The following is a 19,549-nucleotide window of genomic DNA, read 5'->3' as shown; positions in this document are numbered from 1 at the left end:
AAACTGGGTGACCTACCCTTGGAGTAATATACAGGACCCCGTTAAACTCCTATCTCCCTGTCCCAGGGAGACAAAGTTGACTAGTTGGGGACAAAAATTAAATGGCATCAATGCCCAAAATTATAGAAATCGTGTAAAATTTCATCCAAATTAGTCCATCCAACCTGGATATCAAGAAAATAACAGGCCAACATATGAATGAACACAAAATACATTCTAAAAATTGCATAAATTTCTAGAAATGCATTTTAGAAATTGCATATGCTGAAATTGTATTTTTTGGTTAGAGGGAGTGGTCATGAAATGTCACGATCTACAAACATTCTGTTTAAAAAACATTTCCTTATACAGTAAATTGTTTATCAACAGCATAACTTACTATATAAGTAAAAACAATAATAATAAAAAACAAACTTCAAAAATTGCAGTACAGGTAAAAAAATTAATCTTTGTCTAACTTCTTTGAATTTCACCTTTTTTAAGTTTAGACCAAAATTAATGAAACATTACACATTAATAATAAGAATCATCAGCTTTTAACTTCAAAAGTCAAAATTATAAAACTGATAAAAAGCTAATTTAAATAATTTTCTGTGCAATTTTATTGTTAAAAAAAGTTCATTTTACCTTTTACTATTTAATTTTTTTAATATTTTATAAACATAGGTAGACCTACATAAAAAAAACCAAAATAAAAAAAGCTCTTTACGAGATGATGATATATATTAAGGTGAAAAGCTATTAAAAAAAAAAAAAAAAATATATATATATATATATATATATATATAAAGAAATGCAAAGAAAATACAAAGACTGTACCAAATGTTAGTTAACACTTTCTTCAAGAGCAAGTCTTAAGTTCTATAATGATCAAATTTTTGGATTAAAATACTTTGAATACCAATATCACACCAAGCTATATATCACTACTCTGTAACAATTTAATACTAAGTAAAGATAAACACAAACAAAATAAAAATGAAAATAAATTTTTCATTAAAAAATCTTCTACTTAAATTATAAGAACAACTTTACAATACCAAACAAGAACTTTAGCTTCAAAACAAAAACAAATACATTAAATATTAAAAAAAATTATTTAGGTATAAGTTGTTGATTTGAGAACTGTCTTGTTTTTCCAAGGAATGTATTTACTACTTATATAAGTAAAAAATAACAAAGTAATCAGAATGTTAAATAACATAAATAACTTATAATGAGAGCAATTATGCTTTTCAAAAATATACACATTTACAAATAAAGCATGTACAGCAGCAGTATTTAAAAAATGCAAATAAGACTCATGCATCATTGGTATGTAGGATTTAAATGTAGAGATTTTACAAAAACAAAAACATGAAATTGTTAAGAAGCTGACTATAAAAATATCTATCTATCTGTCTTTTTAAACATAAATTTTTATACTGACATTATATTATTTTATATTTATTATATTAATCCAATCAACCCAAGTACAGAATTAATAAACTAAGATAAGATTAGCAAGAGCGCTTTCGCAAGTACCTCACAACATTAGTTGCCCTACAATTTTTTTAATCTTTCATTGCAAATTGCACATTAAAATTAAAATTGAGATTTAAAATTGTTATAAGATTCTATTCCAATTAAATCAAAACAAAAATAAAAATAATTTTTTTCTTAAATTAAAAAATTTTCAATTGTGAATTAAAATTAAAAATTGCATTAAATTAAATTAAAATTAATAATAAAAATATAATAGAAATCCATGTAGACTGGCTAGCCAAAGTTACATGACTGTACAGAGTTGAAATATTATAAATTATCAATGTCTAAAGAAATGCTGCTACCTACAGCAGCTTTTATGATTGTCATACTCATATTCTGTTGTAGGTTGATCAAATTAAGTTTACTTTTATATTTATATTCATAATATTTTTATACAATTCATAATATTTCAACTCTGTAGGTCACATAACTTTGGCTAGCTAGTCTACATGAATTTCTATTTTATTTTTATTATTAATTTTAATTTTGACTATTAATTTAATGCAATTTTTAATTTTAATTAAAAATTTAAAATTTTTGAATTTAAAAAAAATTTAGTTTTATTTGTTTTGATTTAACTGAAAAAGAATCTTTTAATAATTTTAATCTCAATGTGCAATTTGCAACAAACAATTTTAATTTTAATATGTAATTTGCAACGAAAGATTTGAAAAATTACAAAGCAACTGATGATGAGAGGTACTCGCAGAAACACTCTTGCTTGGATTATGGAATAAGGTAGGTGTCATCCTTTTATTTTTATTTTTTTCCTGTTTAGCCTCCGGAAACTACCGTTCAGATAATACTATAATCCTAATTTATTTTGTTTTATTAATTCTGTACTTGGGTTCATCGGATTAATATAATTTGTATAGTGCAGAGGAATATGATTCCCGAAAGGATCAATTTTACAAAAATATTTTATATATATACACAGATAAAATTATACATTTATAATATTTGTGTTTGTATGTAAATATTTAAATTCAGCATTCTCAAAAAGATAACTGCAAAAAATAGCACTTTTTACTATGAGGGTAATTTTTTTTCAAGGTCCGATCGATCGCAAAATAAAAACCCACGCAAAAATCAGATGAACCTTTGCGCATATGTGTTGTGCAGCGTCTCTAGTATGGCCTTCAAACATGCTGCGTCGGTTCGTTTAGTTCTGAACACACAGCTAGCATGTAAACATGTCTACAACAATAGCATATCCCGCCAAGTGTGAAGTGCATGCGGTAATTTGATTTCTTCAGGCTGAGGGTGTAATGCAGCTGAAATTCATTGATGAATAAGTAATGTGTATGGTGAAATTTCAATGAGTGAGAGCAAAGTGCGACAATGGTGGAGGAACTTTAAAGCAGGACATACAGATGTTCATGATGCAGGCGGTGAGGGAAGGATGCATGTGTCAACCGATGATCTCTTTGAGCGAGTGGATGAGGCAATTCAAGAAAATCATCGGTTCACAATTTCTGTATCAAGTGATTCGTTTCCTGAACTTTCAAGGTCAGCTCTCTACACCATTGTGAGTGAGAGACTTCAGTACTGTGAACTGTGTGCGAGATGGGTTCCCAAGATGCTGTACGACCATCACAAAACAATGAGAATGGACACCTCCCAAATGTTTCTCCAGCGCTACCACAATAAAGGAGAAGATTTTTTTAACAAAATTGTCACAGGGGACAAGACATGGGCCCATTTCGAAACTGAAGAAACAAAAAAACAATCCAAACAGTGGATGCATTCTCATTCTCCCAGTAAACCAAAGAAGTTCAAGCAAACCTTCTCCAACAGAAAGTTTATAGCTACTGTGTTCTGGGACCGGAATGGAGTTCTCTTGGTGGAATTCATGGAACGTGGCACGACCATCACTGCAGCCTCATACTGCTTGACTCTTTAACATCTACAAAGGGCAATTCAGAATAAACGGAGAGGAATGTTGTCATCAGGCATTGTCTTTCTCCATGACAATGCACGGCCGCACACTGCAGCTGTAACAAAGAAGCTCCTGCAGCGTTTTCGTTGGGAAGTGTTTGATCACCCACCATACAGCCTGGCTTGGCTCCATCCGATTTTCACCTCTTTGCTTACATGAAATGCTGGTTAGGAGGACAACATTTTGGCACAGACATCGAGCTGCAGACCCGCGTAGAAACATGGGAGAAAACACAGGCAGCTCCGTTCTATGACGAGGATATTGGAAAGTTGGGACCAAGCTACGACAAATGTCTAAATCGGAGTGGCGACTATGTAGAGAAATAGCGTAACTATGTAAGTACTTGTTACAAATAAAAAATTCTTTATTTTCAACATGGTTTTAATTTTGTGACCGATCGGACCTTGAAGAAAAAATAACCCTCGTATAACATCTTAATTGAACTTGTATGAGTAGCAACTTATTATTTTTTTTATGTGTTTTAGTGGCAAAATTTTTTCTTGTTATTCTTTTGAGTGCACTCACTAACATCACCTACAATGAAAAAACTGAATGAATTTTTTTCAAACTATTAACTTCTTTCCAGCATGATTAACTAGACAAGACCAAATTTTTATATTACTTCATATGCTTGCAATTAAACATCTATTAACTTCCTACAGTTTGTGTGCATGTATTTGCATTATCAATGTAAAAATGGAACAAATACTTTTTCACTTACAACGATGAAGAACTATTAGAAGCATAAGTAAATATACAGACACTGAACTTTTTATAAACACATAATTGTATAAATTATTATACGAAGTTGTTTCACAAGCCAGCCATTCGATCTAATTTAATTACAGTTTTAATGTTTATATTCAGTTGCTTGATTGGAATTTTTTTAGTAACTTTTACCAATTCCATAACATGTAAAAGTAAATGTACAAAGTTGATCATTAACTTAATAAACCTCAAAATGTAATATTATATTTTAGCATAATTATACATCAAAATAATAAATATTTTATAATGTTAACATTCTTAGTGTGGGTAGATATGAAAAAAGTAGATACATCCAGAAAGGGTAAACTTATCAGTAGTTAATTAGTGGATAATATCAGCAAAAGTAGTTGTTAAATGTAAATAAATAAGTACTTTTTGCTTTTGCTCTTCATGAAATTTTTAGTTTTATCAGGGGTTTATTTTGGAAAAAATTTTGTACTACTAAACAAGGGCAAAAGTGTTTGTTCATCTAGAGAATTCTCAAGAACTGTTGAATTTATATGAAAACTATCCACACTGTTTAGTCTTTCTTCCAAATCTCTCGACTATAATTGCATTACCACTCCCAATTACAATTCCTTAGGTATCCCTTCACAATAATAAGATTATTAACAATGCATAATTCAAACAAAAGATCTGACTATGAGAAAAACCTCTTATCTTCCAGCCGCCTAGGATAACAAAAAATGTAGCATTTTAGTAACTGAATTCTTCTTTTTTGAAATTTGTTCTACCTTCAAAAAAGAAAAAAAGGAATATCAACAGGAAAAGAGGAAGTTGAAATATCCTAGTCTCCCAAGGGAATCATAACCCCCCTCAAGTAATACTAAAACCATGTTTTTTTTTTAAACCTGGTTTGAATATTACTTGACAGGTTATAACATAAGAGAAAAAAAAGTTGGCCATTGCTCCCTAAAGGCTGTATCTCCAGGCCTACTAAATTAACAAATAAGCCAAAGTACTCTGACATTCTAACCACTCTTTTTTAATAAAAAAAATTAATATATAGAAGATGAGGAAGAAATTCAGGTCTTCTTGTCCCCTAGCTCCTCCCTTCAATTAACAGACTGAGGTAGGATACTTAAACCTAATTTTTCAAAATGTATTCCACCCAATTTTAAAAACTTACAGTTGATCAAGAAATCAAGCAATTTTATCTGTAATGGGCTCTAAATCCCTATCCTCCCAGCTAATGTAAATTACTAAACTTTAAACACTGCAAAATACAATTAATCATTTAATATGTTAGAAGAATGTTAGAAGAAAGTCAGGCGTCTTCAATTTTTTTAAAAGGTTTACCTTATAAAAAATATAATAGAAATTATTCAAATATTTCAATGTTGTGATCATTTTATTTAAAACTTTTATTTGTGAAGCAAATAAAAACTCAATCATGATCATGACTGGGCTCCTCAGTACCCTTCAATTACAAAAATCAGATCGGCTTCGTTATTATTAGCATTATTATTATTAGTTATAATATTAATTTATATCAATATTATTATCATAATAATTAAATATGAAAAAAAAATCTGATGTGAACATCACATGAATTCCTTGTACACCTATTAAATTACATATACACATTTTTTTTTAAATGATAAGTACTTAAAATTTTACTTCATTAATAACTTCTGGAAATTTTTTTTTGTAAAAGTTTTTTTACAATCATAAATTTAAAAAAAAAGATGAAATCTGAGTCGAACCGATGTGTCTTTTTAAGCCAAGTTGTTTTCTTTTACATTTAAAAATTTTTTTTTATGTCAGTGCACTATATTCAAAATATATTTCTAAATAAACTGTATATTAAGCTCTGCAAACATCATAAAAGTAGTCATGAAATGACAAACTTTTAAGATAATTTAGTGAAAGAAACTGTAAAGTAAGATACTTTAACTAAACCACAATAAAATTGATCAATGTGTAATCAAAAAAAAAAAAAAAAAAAAAAAAAATTGTTTATTTAACTAATAAACAAAAGGTAATAATTGACAGTCATGTGGCAAAATATTCTATTGTAATTTACATAACTCTATACAAAGGAAAGTGAAAATTTTATTAAAGTATTGCAATTTAAATTTAAAAAGACAAATAAAAAATAAATGGATACATAGGTAAGTACATACTCAAAAAATGCAAGCAAATTAATGCAAAAAAGAAAAAATGAATGTTTAAAAAAAATATATCACAAACCAATCATTTAATTAAATGTTTAAAACAATACTACAACACTAAGCAAACAAATCTTTGCACACATCAACATTTAGTTTGAAGTTGTTTTCCAGTATAAAATCGAAATACCCAAAAACTGACTTTTGTTTGTCTTTTTTGTGTTTTATGGTTGTTTTAACCGGTTATAAAATAATACAAGTTTTAATGTAAATAATTAGGATAATTATAGCACATAAGAGAGTTTAAAAAATTATTAAAAATGGACAGTGGTCCTATAATAAAAAAGCTCAAAACTTATTAAAAAGAAAACTTATTAAAAATAATTTTCTAAAATCTGCACAACTTGATTACTTTTAAAAAGAAATATTATGAATTTTAAAATACTTGACTACTGTCACTCAACACTAGGCACTAATTGAAAGACTGCTATCATTGATAAGCCAAAATGTAGTAAAGTCTAGTAAATCCAAAAGTGTTAACCTTCAGTGATAACAAATAAATTGAAATTAACTAACACTGTATTATAGTATTATAAACATGCATTATGTATACTAAGACATTATCACCTGTTAAAGGGAGTCTCATCTGTTTTCACTTTGTATACAATAGTGACCAAAAAAAATTTCACACCATTCAGAATGTATTAAAAAAATAAGACACAAGAGGGAGTGAATTTATTTGTACCTTAGTTTGTGTAATATAAAATCAAACAATTTTTCTGATGATCCAATTAGGTAGAAAAGCAGACCTTCAGCCTATTGAGAATAGAGTGTTGCACTGTGCTGTGCTGTGCTGTGCTGTGCATTGTACTTATTGTCCCTTATTTTTGATCTCTTATCTCTTGTTATCAGTTCCTTGCCCTGACCTTTTTGACTATATCCTAGATAATCAGTTTCTCCCATCTCTGATTAATTTTATCTCACTCTAGCCTTCATTCAATTAATACAATTTTAATTGACACCACTAGAACTTCCTATACAAATTCCAAACAGTTCAGCTGAAAACATTTCTTATTGTTGTGCACACTTCTCTTCTTAATTTGTTTTAACAATTTTTTTCTATGATTTTGCATAAATCATAATGGACAAATCACAATGGATAATCAAAGATTGGCGATATCATGAATTTACAATTCATTATATTTAAAAAAAAAAACAGTTTTACGCAGTACTTCTTTGTTTTATAACCTTTTAAGTTCCATTAAAAGAGTAATATCTGAGAAAGAATTTTCATAGAAAAAACACTCAACAATTTTTTTTGTTTTAATTTGATATCCTAAAAGGCTAATTAATAATCTATGTAGCATACCTCCCTCTCTGACTATACAATGGCTAACTCACTAAAGAGTCAATGACAATATGATATGCTAACACAAAATTTACTATTATCTAATGGGGAAAACAAACAGAACATGCTTACCTAAAAATCAATACACATTAAAAGTATAGCTACAACTGATATATGATTTAACTAAAATACATTTGTAAAACTAAATAGAGTTTAATTCATTAAAACATCAAGAAATAAAAATTATAAAAGGTTAACATTAAACATGTTAGTTAATCAGTTATGAAATTATCATGCGATTAATGAAAAGTTAATTTTATTACCTGAGTCGCATGAAATGCTTTCTTTGCAGATTCAATATCTTCTAATTGTTGTTTATGATGCATTAATTTTTTTTGTAATTTACGTCTATAATTACGTGACGCTGTGCATCTACTGGTAAGATATGTACGTCTTTGCATTGCCATTTCTCCTTGTAAGAAATCCCATCGTGATAATGGTCCTGACATGAACAAAATAAAAAAATGTAATATTGAAAAAATTACAATAAACAACAAACCCAATAAATTACTTTTTAAAAATTAAAAAGCTCACATTGTGCTTCTTTAATTTCTCAGATGATTATATTGTCTTTTATAAATATGATCCAGTAATGAGTGAAAGTTCCTACACGCTTTTACAAAGAACTTTGATATAATAAACATGATACTCTAGCAGATAGACCAGACTAAAACGGTATTCGTAAAATGGACAGCAACATTTCTTTCAGCAGTTGAGGTCAACAATAAATTGATGATGAGACCTGAACAACAGGAACTAAAATAATAATTAAGTTATTTTTGGATTTAAGCTTTTTTTTGCAGCTATACTTTCTGGTGAAATATTTTTCCCCATTCTTTTCCATGATGTATTCTTTCACATTACGAAACAAGAGTGTTGAAAATTAAAAATTAGATGGGTTATGAAGACAAAATAAGTTATTGTAAAACTGAAAGAACAAACATCTATAACAGGATCTTGTAAATAGACAAGCAGTTTACATATTTAGACATTTTTAAACATATTTGCATTTATAGACATTCAGTTTACATATTATAACATTTTTGATAGGCCATGTGATTTAAGGTATCACAATTTGGGTAATTTTTATAGAGAAATGTGTAAAAGGTAAGATGTAGAAAACAATCCATAACTACATAGACAAGACCACTAACAGAAAATTGAAGCAGACCAAGGTGGAACCAGGTTGGTTTGTATTAAAGTTACGTAGTTTAAGAGGTAAACTGGGGGATGACAGTATTGTGTCAAATCATTTTTGTGATGAATCTGTTGCGATTCAGACTGATTATAAGGCCATTATGATGGATGGTGGACGTCAAAACTTTCCCGCAGGTAGTTCCCCAGCTGGTTGTGAAGAGATGGCCCTCAGAACTCTATAAGAAGATGGTACAGCTGCAAGTCTGTATTCTCTATGAACAATAAGAGAAACCATTGTGATATATGATTTGACCTGTGGATATGGGTTAACCTAGGAGGATTAAAGTGATCTCCTTAGCTGATGAAGCTTCTCAATAAAGAAAAGGCAGACACCTTATTAAGGAGATTAATAGTACAATGATCCTGATGGGGGATAATCTTGATTTGGTGCTCCTGTTGAGTTACACGGCAGTGGTCAATCTAACAGAGAGCAAGGAACAGGCCATTCAGGCAGTGGACAGGATTATGGAGGGTTCTCAAAACCATGTCTTCAGGTTGCCAAATGGTAAGACAGCAATGACCGTTAGGCATCTCCTAGAATATATGGACAGGAGAAGAAATATTCTTGTGAAGTCTCTTTTTATAGGGAGTCCCAGAAAAAGACGGAAGGGTACTGACCCTAAGGTGTCTGATAGTTCTATCCAGTCGAAGACATTAATTGTGAAAGTGAATGGCCAATTTTATGCAAATATTCTGAAACCTATGAAGGACAAAGTTCAGAACAGAAGATGGCGAAATCTTCTCCCTTAGGAAAGAGAATGACAAAGAAATCTGAATCCAGGTAAGAGATGAGACCAAGGTGGCGCAGTCTTTTAAGACTGTTTTGAAAGAGCGAGTTGCCAGGCTCGATGTTTCTTTTGTCAGCAGAGCAGACAGAAAAGTTGTTATGCATGTTAAGAACATTGACTGCAGCTTCAATGAGTTGATTAGGCAGGGTGTTGTTACTAAGGTGGTCAAACCCCAAGAGCCAGTTAAGCTGTAATCAGTGACACCTGCCTTTGCAGACACAAAGAATGCATACGTAATTCTCTCTGCCAGGGTGACACTTACGACTTGACCAATAAGGACAGGATACGGATTGGTTGGGTCCACTTTCAAGTTCAGCAGCGAGAGGAGCAGGAGCATTGCTTGAAATGTTGGGAGCCTGGTCATGTCACAGCTAAGTGGTCCTGATATCTCCTCTTTGTGTTTTTTATTGTGATAAACGGGCCACAAAAAGCAGCATTGTCTTGGTCAACTAGTGTGCTCTGAACGGTTTGTAGGGGCACAGGATCGAAAGTAAAGCTCTGTAAACGTAGGAAATAAGAATCCTACAAGTGAACTGCAACCTTGTATCTATAGATGCTTGTTGGCAATTGGCCAGCGAGAATGATGTAGACTTAAGACTTGGCATCCGAACCCAACATATTCATAGCTGAACCTAGGTCTTAGTTGAGCAACACAAGGAAGAATGCCACCATCCATATAGTCATAGAGCCAGATGCTGTTGTTGCATAGCGTAGAGGGAAATATGTTTTTTTTGGGTCAACATGGGGTAACTGGTATTGTGCAGTTGCTATTGCACACCCAACATTTGTGCTGCTGACTTCAGTGTGTTTGCCAATGGTTTGTTTGCTGAGATTAGGAGGTGTAAAAGCTGTATGACTGTGTGGTTACAGGAGATTAAATACAAAATCTAGAGCCTGGGGTGGTTCAGTGAACAACCCTAGGGATTTCATATTAAATGATTTGATAAGCACAGCAGCAGGGTTGGTTTGTCTAAATGACAGCCATCTTTCTACATTTCAGAAGACAAATGATCGTTCATAGATTGACTTGACTCTCATCAGTGCTGACCATGCAGGCAGAATGGGTTTTTAGGAGGTTCAAATGAGATTAAGTTTGACACTATGTGTTCTCAAGGAGGGATGGTGACAACCAGATGACTGTGTCTGCTAAAGGCTGAGTTAAATTTAAAGATTTAATCACAGCTGGGCTGAATCAAGAGAACGAGATGAGCCGAATGTCCTGGTAGGGGTAATCACAGATATCTATGAGACTGTTTTTGTTAGAAGACCAACTGGGATCAAGCTAATCTATTGGTAGTCAGCTGAACTGGCTGATCTTAGGAAGACCTGTTAGTAAGCACAATGGCAACTGCAGAGGTTGAACTGCCTGATTGACTTGAAAAAAGAGCAAGCAAGAGCATCTTTCATCAAAGCCAGTAGATTTTATGGGCTGGCTATCAAATTGAAAAGGGATTGTTAGAGGCAGCTGTGCAAAGATATTGTCAGTGACATCTGGGACCGGTGATACCAGTGGCTAAGAAATTCAAGGGCAGACTGCTAGTCCTTAAGGATGGTCAGCTATGTACTTGTATAGCAGCACTTTTCCTGGTTTGTGTTGACACCAGAAGGAAGGACATTGTTGCCAATGATATTCCTTGGTTTAGTTGGAGGAGTTGATTACTGCTACTACCCAGAGAATGAAGTCTGGGAAGAGTCCAGGGTCTGATAGTCATCTGGTTGAAGTGGTCAGGATTGTGGTTGATGTGATACCACATATGGTGCTAGATGCATTCAACTGCATCCTGATCAATATCAATAAATAGGTTCCAGAGGTCTGGAAGGAATCTAGGTAGTGGTAATCAGTAAGGAGGGATGTCCAGTTGATGGCCCATCAGCCTATAGAACTGTCTGTTTGATCAACAACTTTATGAAGATGTTTGAGAATATGCTGGTGGTGAGGCTTGCCAATAACAGTGATTTGAGATGAACTAAGCCCACATCGGTACAGGTTTCGAGCAGGCATCTCCACAGTAGATGTGGTGAACAGCATGAGTGTGGTAGACAGGACAGAAGCTGGGTCGAAACAAAGAAGTAACATTATGGTGTTCATCTTCTTTGAAATCAGAATGTTTTTAACACTTGTTGTGATGTTAATGTTTGAGTCACTCGTGGATAAGTGGATCGATGCCTACCTGAGGAGAGAGCTGCAGTCCTATCTCCGCCAAAAGACTATCATCACATCTAGCATCAGTGGCCAGGCCGGATTTATAACCAAGTACGATATGCCCTGGGTCTATTATTGTGGAATATCATCTAGAATGGAGTCCTCAGGCTAGGATTTCCTGAGGGTGTTGTCCTGATTGCCTTCACAGATGATTTGATTGTGGTCATAGTGACTACTGATCTCGTACCAGGCTGATCCTAGAGTGGATTCAGAGAAAATGTCTCAAAAGTCTGCTCGGGGATCAGGACTATTTCATCGAAGGCAGGAAGTTATTTCCAGTATGCCACTGAAGAACCTGTTGGCCAGATTCAGGGACAACTGCTACCATGTAGAGGGTAGGATCTTGTCCTACGACATTCTTCTGAATTGATGGCTGACACCTGCGAAGGTAAGTGGACACTCAGGTTAACTGATCGTGTTATGGTGTGGGCGATAGGGGATTTGGAAAGTAGATTTTTTTCTTAATCCAGTTCATCTCAGGTCATGGCTGCTTCAGGTCAAACCTGTTTGCACATGGATGCAGCAAAGACAATTTGTGTCTGTACTGTAGCGCCCTTGATGATGCCACATGATTTTTGTGTTCAATAGGTGGATGGATTTAAGAGTACAGTAAATGGAGTGACAAGCCCTCTAGATAATAACAATATTGTTAGTACCATGCTCAACTCTATCGAAAAGTAAAATGATGCTCCTGAGATGGTGAGGGGCATTATCATGAGAAAGGTGACCGAAGGGGAGGATGCCCATAGGACTCTGCTAAGTTTCTGCTGTCCCTTTCTGACTAACAATCATGCTGGTCACATCATAGTGATGAGTATCATCACAGGGGGAAAGAAAATGTGGGATGGATGGAAAGCCTGTGGTGTGTAGGATGCATCATTTTTGTCTGGTTGTGGATGGTGTTTCCGTTGAAACCCGTAGGACTTTTAGCATTTCACTGTCTCGTTCTGGCATTTGATCCTGCAATTTCTACTGGTAACTGTATATGCTTTTTGGCAAGTCCGATCTTTGCATGTTATCTAGGGGGAGTGGGTTTAGTTGGTTAGAGACCAACACTATCGTCTGTGCAGGGAAATGGTGGCTGGGGTAGAGTTTTCCTCTCCACTGACATAAAACAAAATTTGGCCATAAAGTCGTAAATAAGATCAATTTGTGTGCGACCTGATGCAAACAAATGTCACAGAATAATTTTGCAGCTATCTATAGAATTTTTTTTTATAAGAATATACTGACATAATGTGTTGTGTTAAACTCTTACACGCTATTTCCCAAACTGTAATGTCATCAAAATGTATGATTTCATGAACATATATACATGAACATATATATCACATGATGTCGAAGGCCACCTAACTACAGGTTTTCTTACAGGTTATCACAGTTATCATCGGTAATCTGTTGCCTGACTATCATCCTCAAATTGTTTTAATAATTCATAAATTACAAACAATAAGCCATTTTGCAGTTTGTGCACCGATTACCATAAACTTCTGCCAACACTTCATTTGTCTCCATAAACATTTCCCCAAGTTTTGTAGAGATGTTTATGCATCTAAACACACCCTCTTCATGCATGAGAATAAACAGCTGTAACTCAACCAATAAAGACCGTAAAACTATGTAACTAGCACGACATTAGTCAGAAAGGACGCCACACTAAACTGCATCACTTATCATGCAATGCAACAACTTTTTGTTAACATGCTACTTGAAATGTTAAAGAACTTAATAGATCACAGATACGGAAAAAGAAAAACTCAAATGTCTAGCAGCTAATTTTAACCTTAAAAAAATTTAACTGTTTGGTCTGAGGTCAATGGACCAAAGAGAGAGTTACTCATATCCAGTACAAACTTCAACACTAACTAAAAAAAAAACAAAAATTTTAAATCTACCTTTAAAATCATAAATAAAATTACTTTCTGAGTAAAAATATACTATAGATGGATTTAAAATATTATTTTATGAAAAAATAAGTTAACACCTATTGAATATTTTTGTCCTCAAGTTTTATCAGGTTCATTATAACTTGGTTTATTATACTGAATTATTTCATTAGGGACTAATAGCATAGAATTTATTGATATGTAACTTACCATTACTCCTGCAATTCTTAATTTTGTCTGGCATATCATCAAACAAGTAAAAGTTAGGTTGTGAATCAAGGCACTGAGATAAAAACAATAACAACCAACTAATAAGTGGAAGATCCATACGGGAACATAGAAATCCTGCAGAAATATTGTTAGTGCTGCTTGGGCCAGCAGCTGCATCAGATTCAGAATCCAACGAATGTCCAAGAGGCTCTAACAACTGTAAAATTGTTTTTAATACACTGTCCATTACTACACTTCGACTAGCTCCGCCGCTAAGTGATTTACGACAAAGATATATCAGAAGAATAAAAACCCTGAAAAAAAATAATAAAAGTGCAGGTTGTAATTTCATTCTTTAATAAAGTATAAAAATGATGCATAAAAAATTACATTAATTAGTGGTAATAAATTTGTGAAAACTTTTTGGATTACTTAATTTCATTTTGTTGTGTAAAACCATAATTCACTAAATCTGTGATTTAATATTTTCATAATTTTATAATCCTAGGATAATCTTAATATATATTGTACACAGCACAACAAGTTATACTGTGTAACTATAGACAACTCCTTAAAGATGTAAATGTAAAATGTAATTGATATATTTATTAACCTGACCTTTTTGTAGGATATACTGTCAACATAACTATACAGTAAGAATCTGCAATCAAAGGGAAAATTTTTATTTTTGTTTCTGTCTATTCATGAAATGAATAGTGAAGATTCAATTCAGTTTAAGAGTATAGTTAACTGTAAGTTATTTTTGTAACTTCATGAATTTGTTTTTGATTTTAATATACTGTTTAAATTTAAAATTTTTAAAATTTTTTAAAAATTTGGAAAATTATTTAGTTTTAGATCAACAAAAAAAACCATGATAATTAATTATCTTATTTTAAATTAATCATCATTATAAATTAGACAGTAATGCAAATGTAACTTTTGTTATGTAACATTTAAATCATTTATGTGATCATATGACCATTCAAATTACACTTGCTGTTTGAATAGCTCTTCCTCTATACAGGTATTTTCAAATATTTTATTTCACACCAAGTTAATAATAGACTCAAAGCAGATTCAACATGCAATCACTGAGTTCTTGACAGAGGACGAAGAAGAAGTCTCTCACACATCCACAGAAAGTTATTCAACATTATTTATGGACAGTGACACCACTATTGAGAGCTTAGATGTAGAGGTTCAAAGAATGGAAAACCAGACTGAAAGCAAATCACAGTGGAAGACCATCAGCAAATCAATTCATTCAGACAATTCAGGAGATTTAATTTAAGGCACCTTTAAATATAAAGGACTTATTGAGCTCCCAATGCAGTAAGCTTATTTTAACAGAAGAGCATAGGTAACTTTAATGTAACAGTGTAGGTAATTACTCAGATGTAACAATTCAAAAAATTCTGATCTAATATCAACCTAATTCAGATAATGTTCAGCTGGATACTATTTTGGAGAACAGATTTTATTTTTAATAAAACCAAATGTAAAATATTTACTCAAACTTCAAATCCCATGCTATGTTGAAGCACAGAAAATAGCCTATATTTTATCATGATCATGGAGAGCCTCTTTGCTCATATTTAAGTCATTGTAAAGGCATGCCTGGCCATATTTGGGCATGTTTTGTTGGAATTCAACAAACTGTACATTCTTCAGAATTTCTTGTGATCTTCACATACTACAACGTAACAAGGAACATTTCTATATAACCATCCATAGCATAGGTGTGGTATTTTATAAAGTATCATTTAATTTTTCGCATCAATTGTTTTAGTTACATGCGTGTTTTTATTATAGTTAATAGTCTTTGGAAAATTAATTAGGTTTTTGTAATTTTCAATATTTTGTTACTACAGATATCAGTACAATAAACAATCGGAAATCAATTTATAATTTAATAAAATTAATAATTCTTTTAAAAGAGATATTTTTTATACACAAGAAAAAAAAATGTAAATATGAAAACCTGGCCTTAAAAAATTCCCCCATTGGTATCAGCTCAACTGCATAATTATGAAAAATATTATACTAATTAACTGTACATGTAAACATCATTGTTTACCAGCAGTCCACAACCATGTTAGTGTTGGATTGAGCATTAAATTGTTGGTTAATCATCTCCAACCAGGACCCACTATCAAACACCCTTATTTCAATGGCCTTCTTCCAGATATAAGAGCACTGGAAAACAGTGATTAATGTTTCCATTAAGCTAGATGTAGAGGTCATTCACATTTTCACAGTTGGAATGTTCAATTTTCAATACAAATATCTATTAGTGTACTGCAATACAGATTACATTTTTAACATTTTGTTAAAATTTCAATAGTTTTTAAATTAATAAATTAAGTTAAACGACCAATAGCAAGTACTTAGTAGACAATATGACAAGAAATATAAAAATGCCATTTAAAAATTTTAAACTTATTTTTCATTTTAAATATAAATTCTTCAACTGCATTATGTTTATTTCCTTTATCAGTTTACAATAATCCATTAAGCCCAACAATCATTAAAGAAGGAAGAAAACAGAACGACATATATTGTTAATATTATAATTACAAAATCATAGAACCTAACGTTCCGTACAAAATGAAGGTACTGATTAATTTCACAGGCTAAAACGAACTGGCTCATATGAAGAGTAGTAAGTTACATGATACCCACCTACCATTCTCACTCACGTGCAGTAGACAAAATTATCTGAAGGCATTATTAAAATATTAATAAGAAACTACAGCTCATCTAAACACATGTACAAAGAACTTTTATAAGAATCAATTTGCATCATGAAATAAAACAGTTCTCTTTCTTACTTAACACATAATATGATTACTACCTGTGAAACACAAAGTATGTTTATAATTTTAAATACATTTTGACTATGTACATACACATCAGATTAGTATTTTTCTGTGATTTCTATTTTTTTTCTACATTAATTTTATATGAACTGATCAAATTTTTTAATTCAATTTCATTTTAGCAAATGTTTTTTTAAATAAGTATAATTTTGAAAAAGGATCTACACACCATTGTAAGGCAATAAATCCTACTTTCAAGTGTAGGTTACTTATGACTGGTCATTAACCACCCAAAATCTCAACTGCATGCAGTGAAAATGCATCTGGTATTGTTAACTTTTATATTCCATAGGAATAAATTTATATACACATGGCTCCAGTTATTAACATTTATGCTTATGTTATCTAAAAAATCTGATACAAAACAGAAAAAAGTTTTATTTATAGTCTTTAATTTATTATACCAATAAACTACCAGGTGTAGTATTAAACCATTATGTTGTATGGGTACAACACAGACATGAATTTAATATTGTGTTAAAGATATGGGGGGTTATGGAATGTTTATTATTTCATGTTAAATGTAAACCAAAATTCATGATTGTTGACTATTAAGTGTAGTCTGTACATTATTTTTGTTAAATTTTGCTGCTTTTTGGTAATTTCTTATAAACAAGTCATACAGAATGTGTAAATTAAATGTGGTTTAAACAAAAAAATATTATTATATAGAAGATACCTGTCTTGAGGAAAAATATTATTTTGTTGTGACGAATATAATTGTGATATAGTATTAACAAGAAATGATCCCCACCAAGGTTGTAGTCCACACAACCGTACCAATAATGTGCAGCAAGAAACCTGCATACGAATGTCATCGCCGACACATATCCAATGGAATAATCTTTCACACATCGATTGATCCACCATTTGATGCAAATGTGTTGAATCAATCTGTTAAAACAAATAATACACACCATGATAATTACCAGCAAAATAATTATAAAAATCATAAAATTATTTTAAAACTTCCAACCATGCCCCTTAGACTACTGAGCTTAGGAATGATCAGACTACACCCAAGAATTTTTTGACCACAGTTTATTCTTAATTATTTTTTGGCTGTTTCAATAGTTAGGATTCTGTAAATGAGAAGAGTAATTTTTCTGAAAATAACCTACTCTCTATCATTTACAAGCTCTTAAGCACTAACTTTCCAAATTTTAATTATTTGATTTAAAAATCATTCAGATATATAATAAATCACTCTATAATACTACTATCAGTAAGTTTTAAAAATTCAAATGAAACTTTGTTAACTTTATCAATAAATTTCTTCAAATATAAATTGCAATATATTTATATTTGTGCTACACGTCTATATTTATGCAATACTAGCTATATTTCAATTTTACTTCAGAAAACATTGTAATAAAAGAAATAAAGAAGCAAGCACTTGATAATCCCGATATTTTTTATATTCATAAACCAAAATAATGGAATGCTACATTGGTAATTAATTTAGATATTTATTTTCAAGAATGAGCAAGAAAATAAACTACTAAAGAAAAATTTGTACAATGAAAAAATTACAGTGCATAATTAACTTTGTAAATATACACTACAGTAAATATCCATATAATAAATCCTCAATTTCTATTTAAGAATCAAGATTAAAATCACCTCTACATTTTCAGTTCATTTCCACTTCTCATTGCAATAAACAGAAGTTTAAAAAAATGACATTATACATTTAAAATAAAATCAAGACACTTTGGCTATGAGTCTTATTATTAAGATGTATATTTGAACATTGCCTATGACAGGTGAATTATTTAAATAAAACATACTATAAAAAAACTGAATAACCTACTATTCAATATTCAAATATTATTTAACGGTACAGAAATGTAATATTAATAAAAATTACACTTACCCCAGGTTCTAATCCGACTCCGTAAACAATATAAAGCAAAAGATCAGTTAAACTTTCACCAAGTACTCTTAATTTATCTGTACACGCTGCAACAAGATTCTGCTGCAGATCAGAAGATACTGGTTGCATTTTTGCACCTAACCTCCTCATAACGCTTCTAACAACATTCAACTGATGCTGGTATGTCACGCATTCCTGTAAAAACAAAAGGTAATAAAGATTTCTGTACCAACACAGTACTTTTTAATGAAAAATGTTAAAGAAGCACGTTTTCTTCAACAGTTTTCAATAAAGTATAGTTAATATGATCACTGTTTTTACACAAATCCAGACCAGATTTATTGTAATTTTAAAATAAATACTAACGAAAAGAAATTAAATTCTATTCATTAAAATGTAACTTGAGCAAGAAAATTAAAAACTATTTTGCCAAAATAGTTTTGTCAAAATTCCAAAAAAAGATTCTCCGTTATGTAAAATTTTACAGCCAATTTTTAATCCCTTTTAATTTTCCGCTAAGCTGAATACTAAAAAAGTTTGCAACCCAGTTAATAATCAAAGATAAGCCTGGGTTGCAAACCCTCACCTTATACTTTTTAATGTAAAACACCTTTAACACTTGGAACTAAGTAGATGCTCTGTGGTGACAAATGTATTTTCATAAATGTTTAATCTAGAATTACGTTTTGTAACTATGGGTTACTTTCAAAAAAAAAAAAAGTTATCAGACAACACATAATTATCAACCTTTTTA

General features: G+C 31.4%; 1 protein-coding gene across 3 annotated transcripts in view; it reads right to left on the bottom strand.

Annotated features, from left to right (window-relative positions):
* Bruce (BIR repeat containing ubiquitin-conjugating enzyme) overlaps window positions 1-19,549 on the bottom strand; it is a 265,772-nt gene that overhangs the window by 144,612 nt on the left and 101,611 nt on the right. For all 3 annotated transcript variants that reach the window (XM_075366104.1, XM_075366105.1, XM_075366106.1), the window contains 4 exons: window positions 18,796-18,990; window positions 17,599-17,813; window positions 14,038-14,351; window positions 8,017-8,195 (listed from right to left, as the gene is read on the bottom strand). In XM_075366104.1, the coding sequence (XP_075222219.1) occupies window positions 8,017-8,195; window positions 14,038-14,351; window positions 17,599-17,813; window positions 18,796-18,990 (903 nt within the window). The remainder of the gene's footprint in view (window positions 1-8,016; window positions 8,196-14,037; window positions 14,352-17,598; window positions 17,814-18,795; window positions 18,991-19,549) is intronic.

This window comes from Lycorma delicatula, chromosome 5 (assembly GCF_047948215.1).
Source record: "Lycorma delicatula isolate Av1 chromosome 5, ASM4794821v1, whole genome shotgun sequence".
NCBI classification, from domain to species: Eukaryota; Metazoa; Arthropoda; class Insecta; order Hemiptera; family Fulgoridae; genus Lycorma; species Lycorma delicatula.
This window is presented reverse-complemented; position numbering and strand designations above follow the sequence as displayed.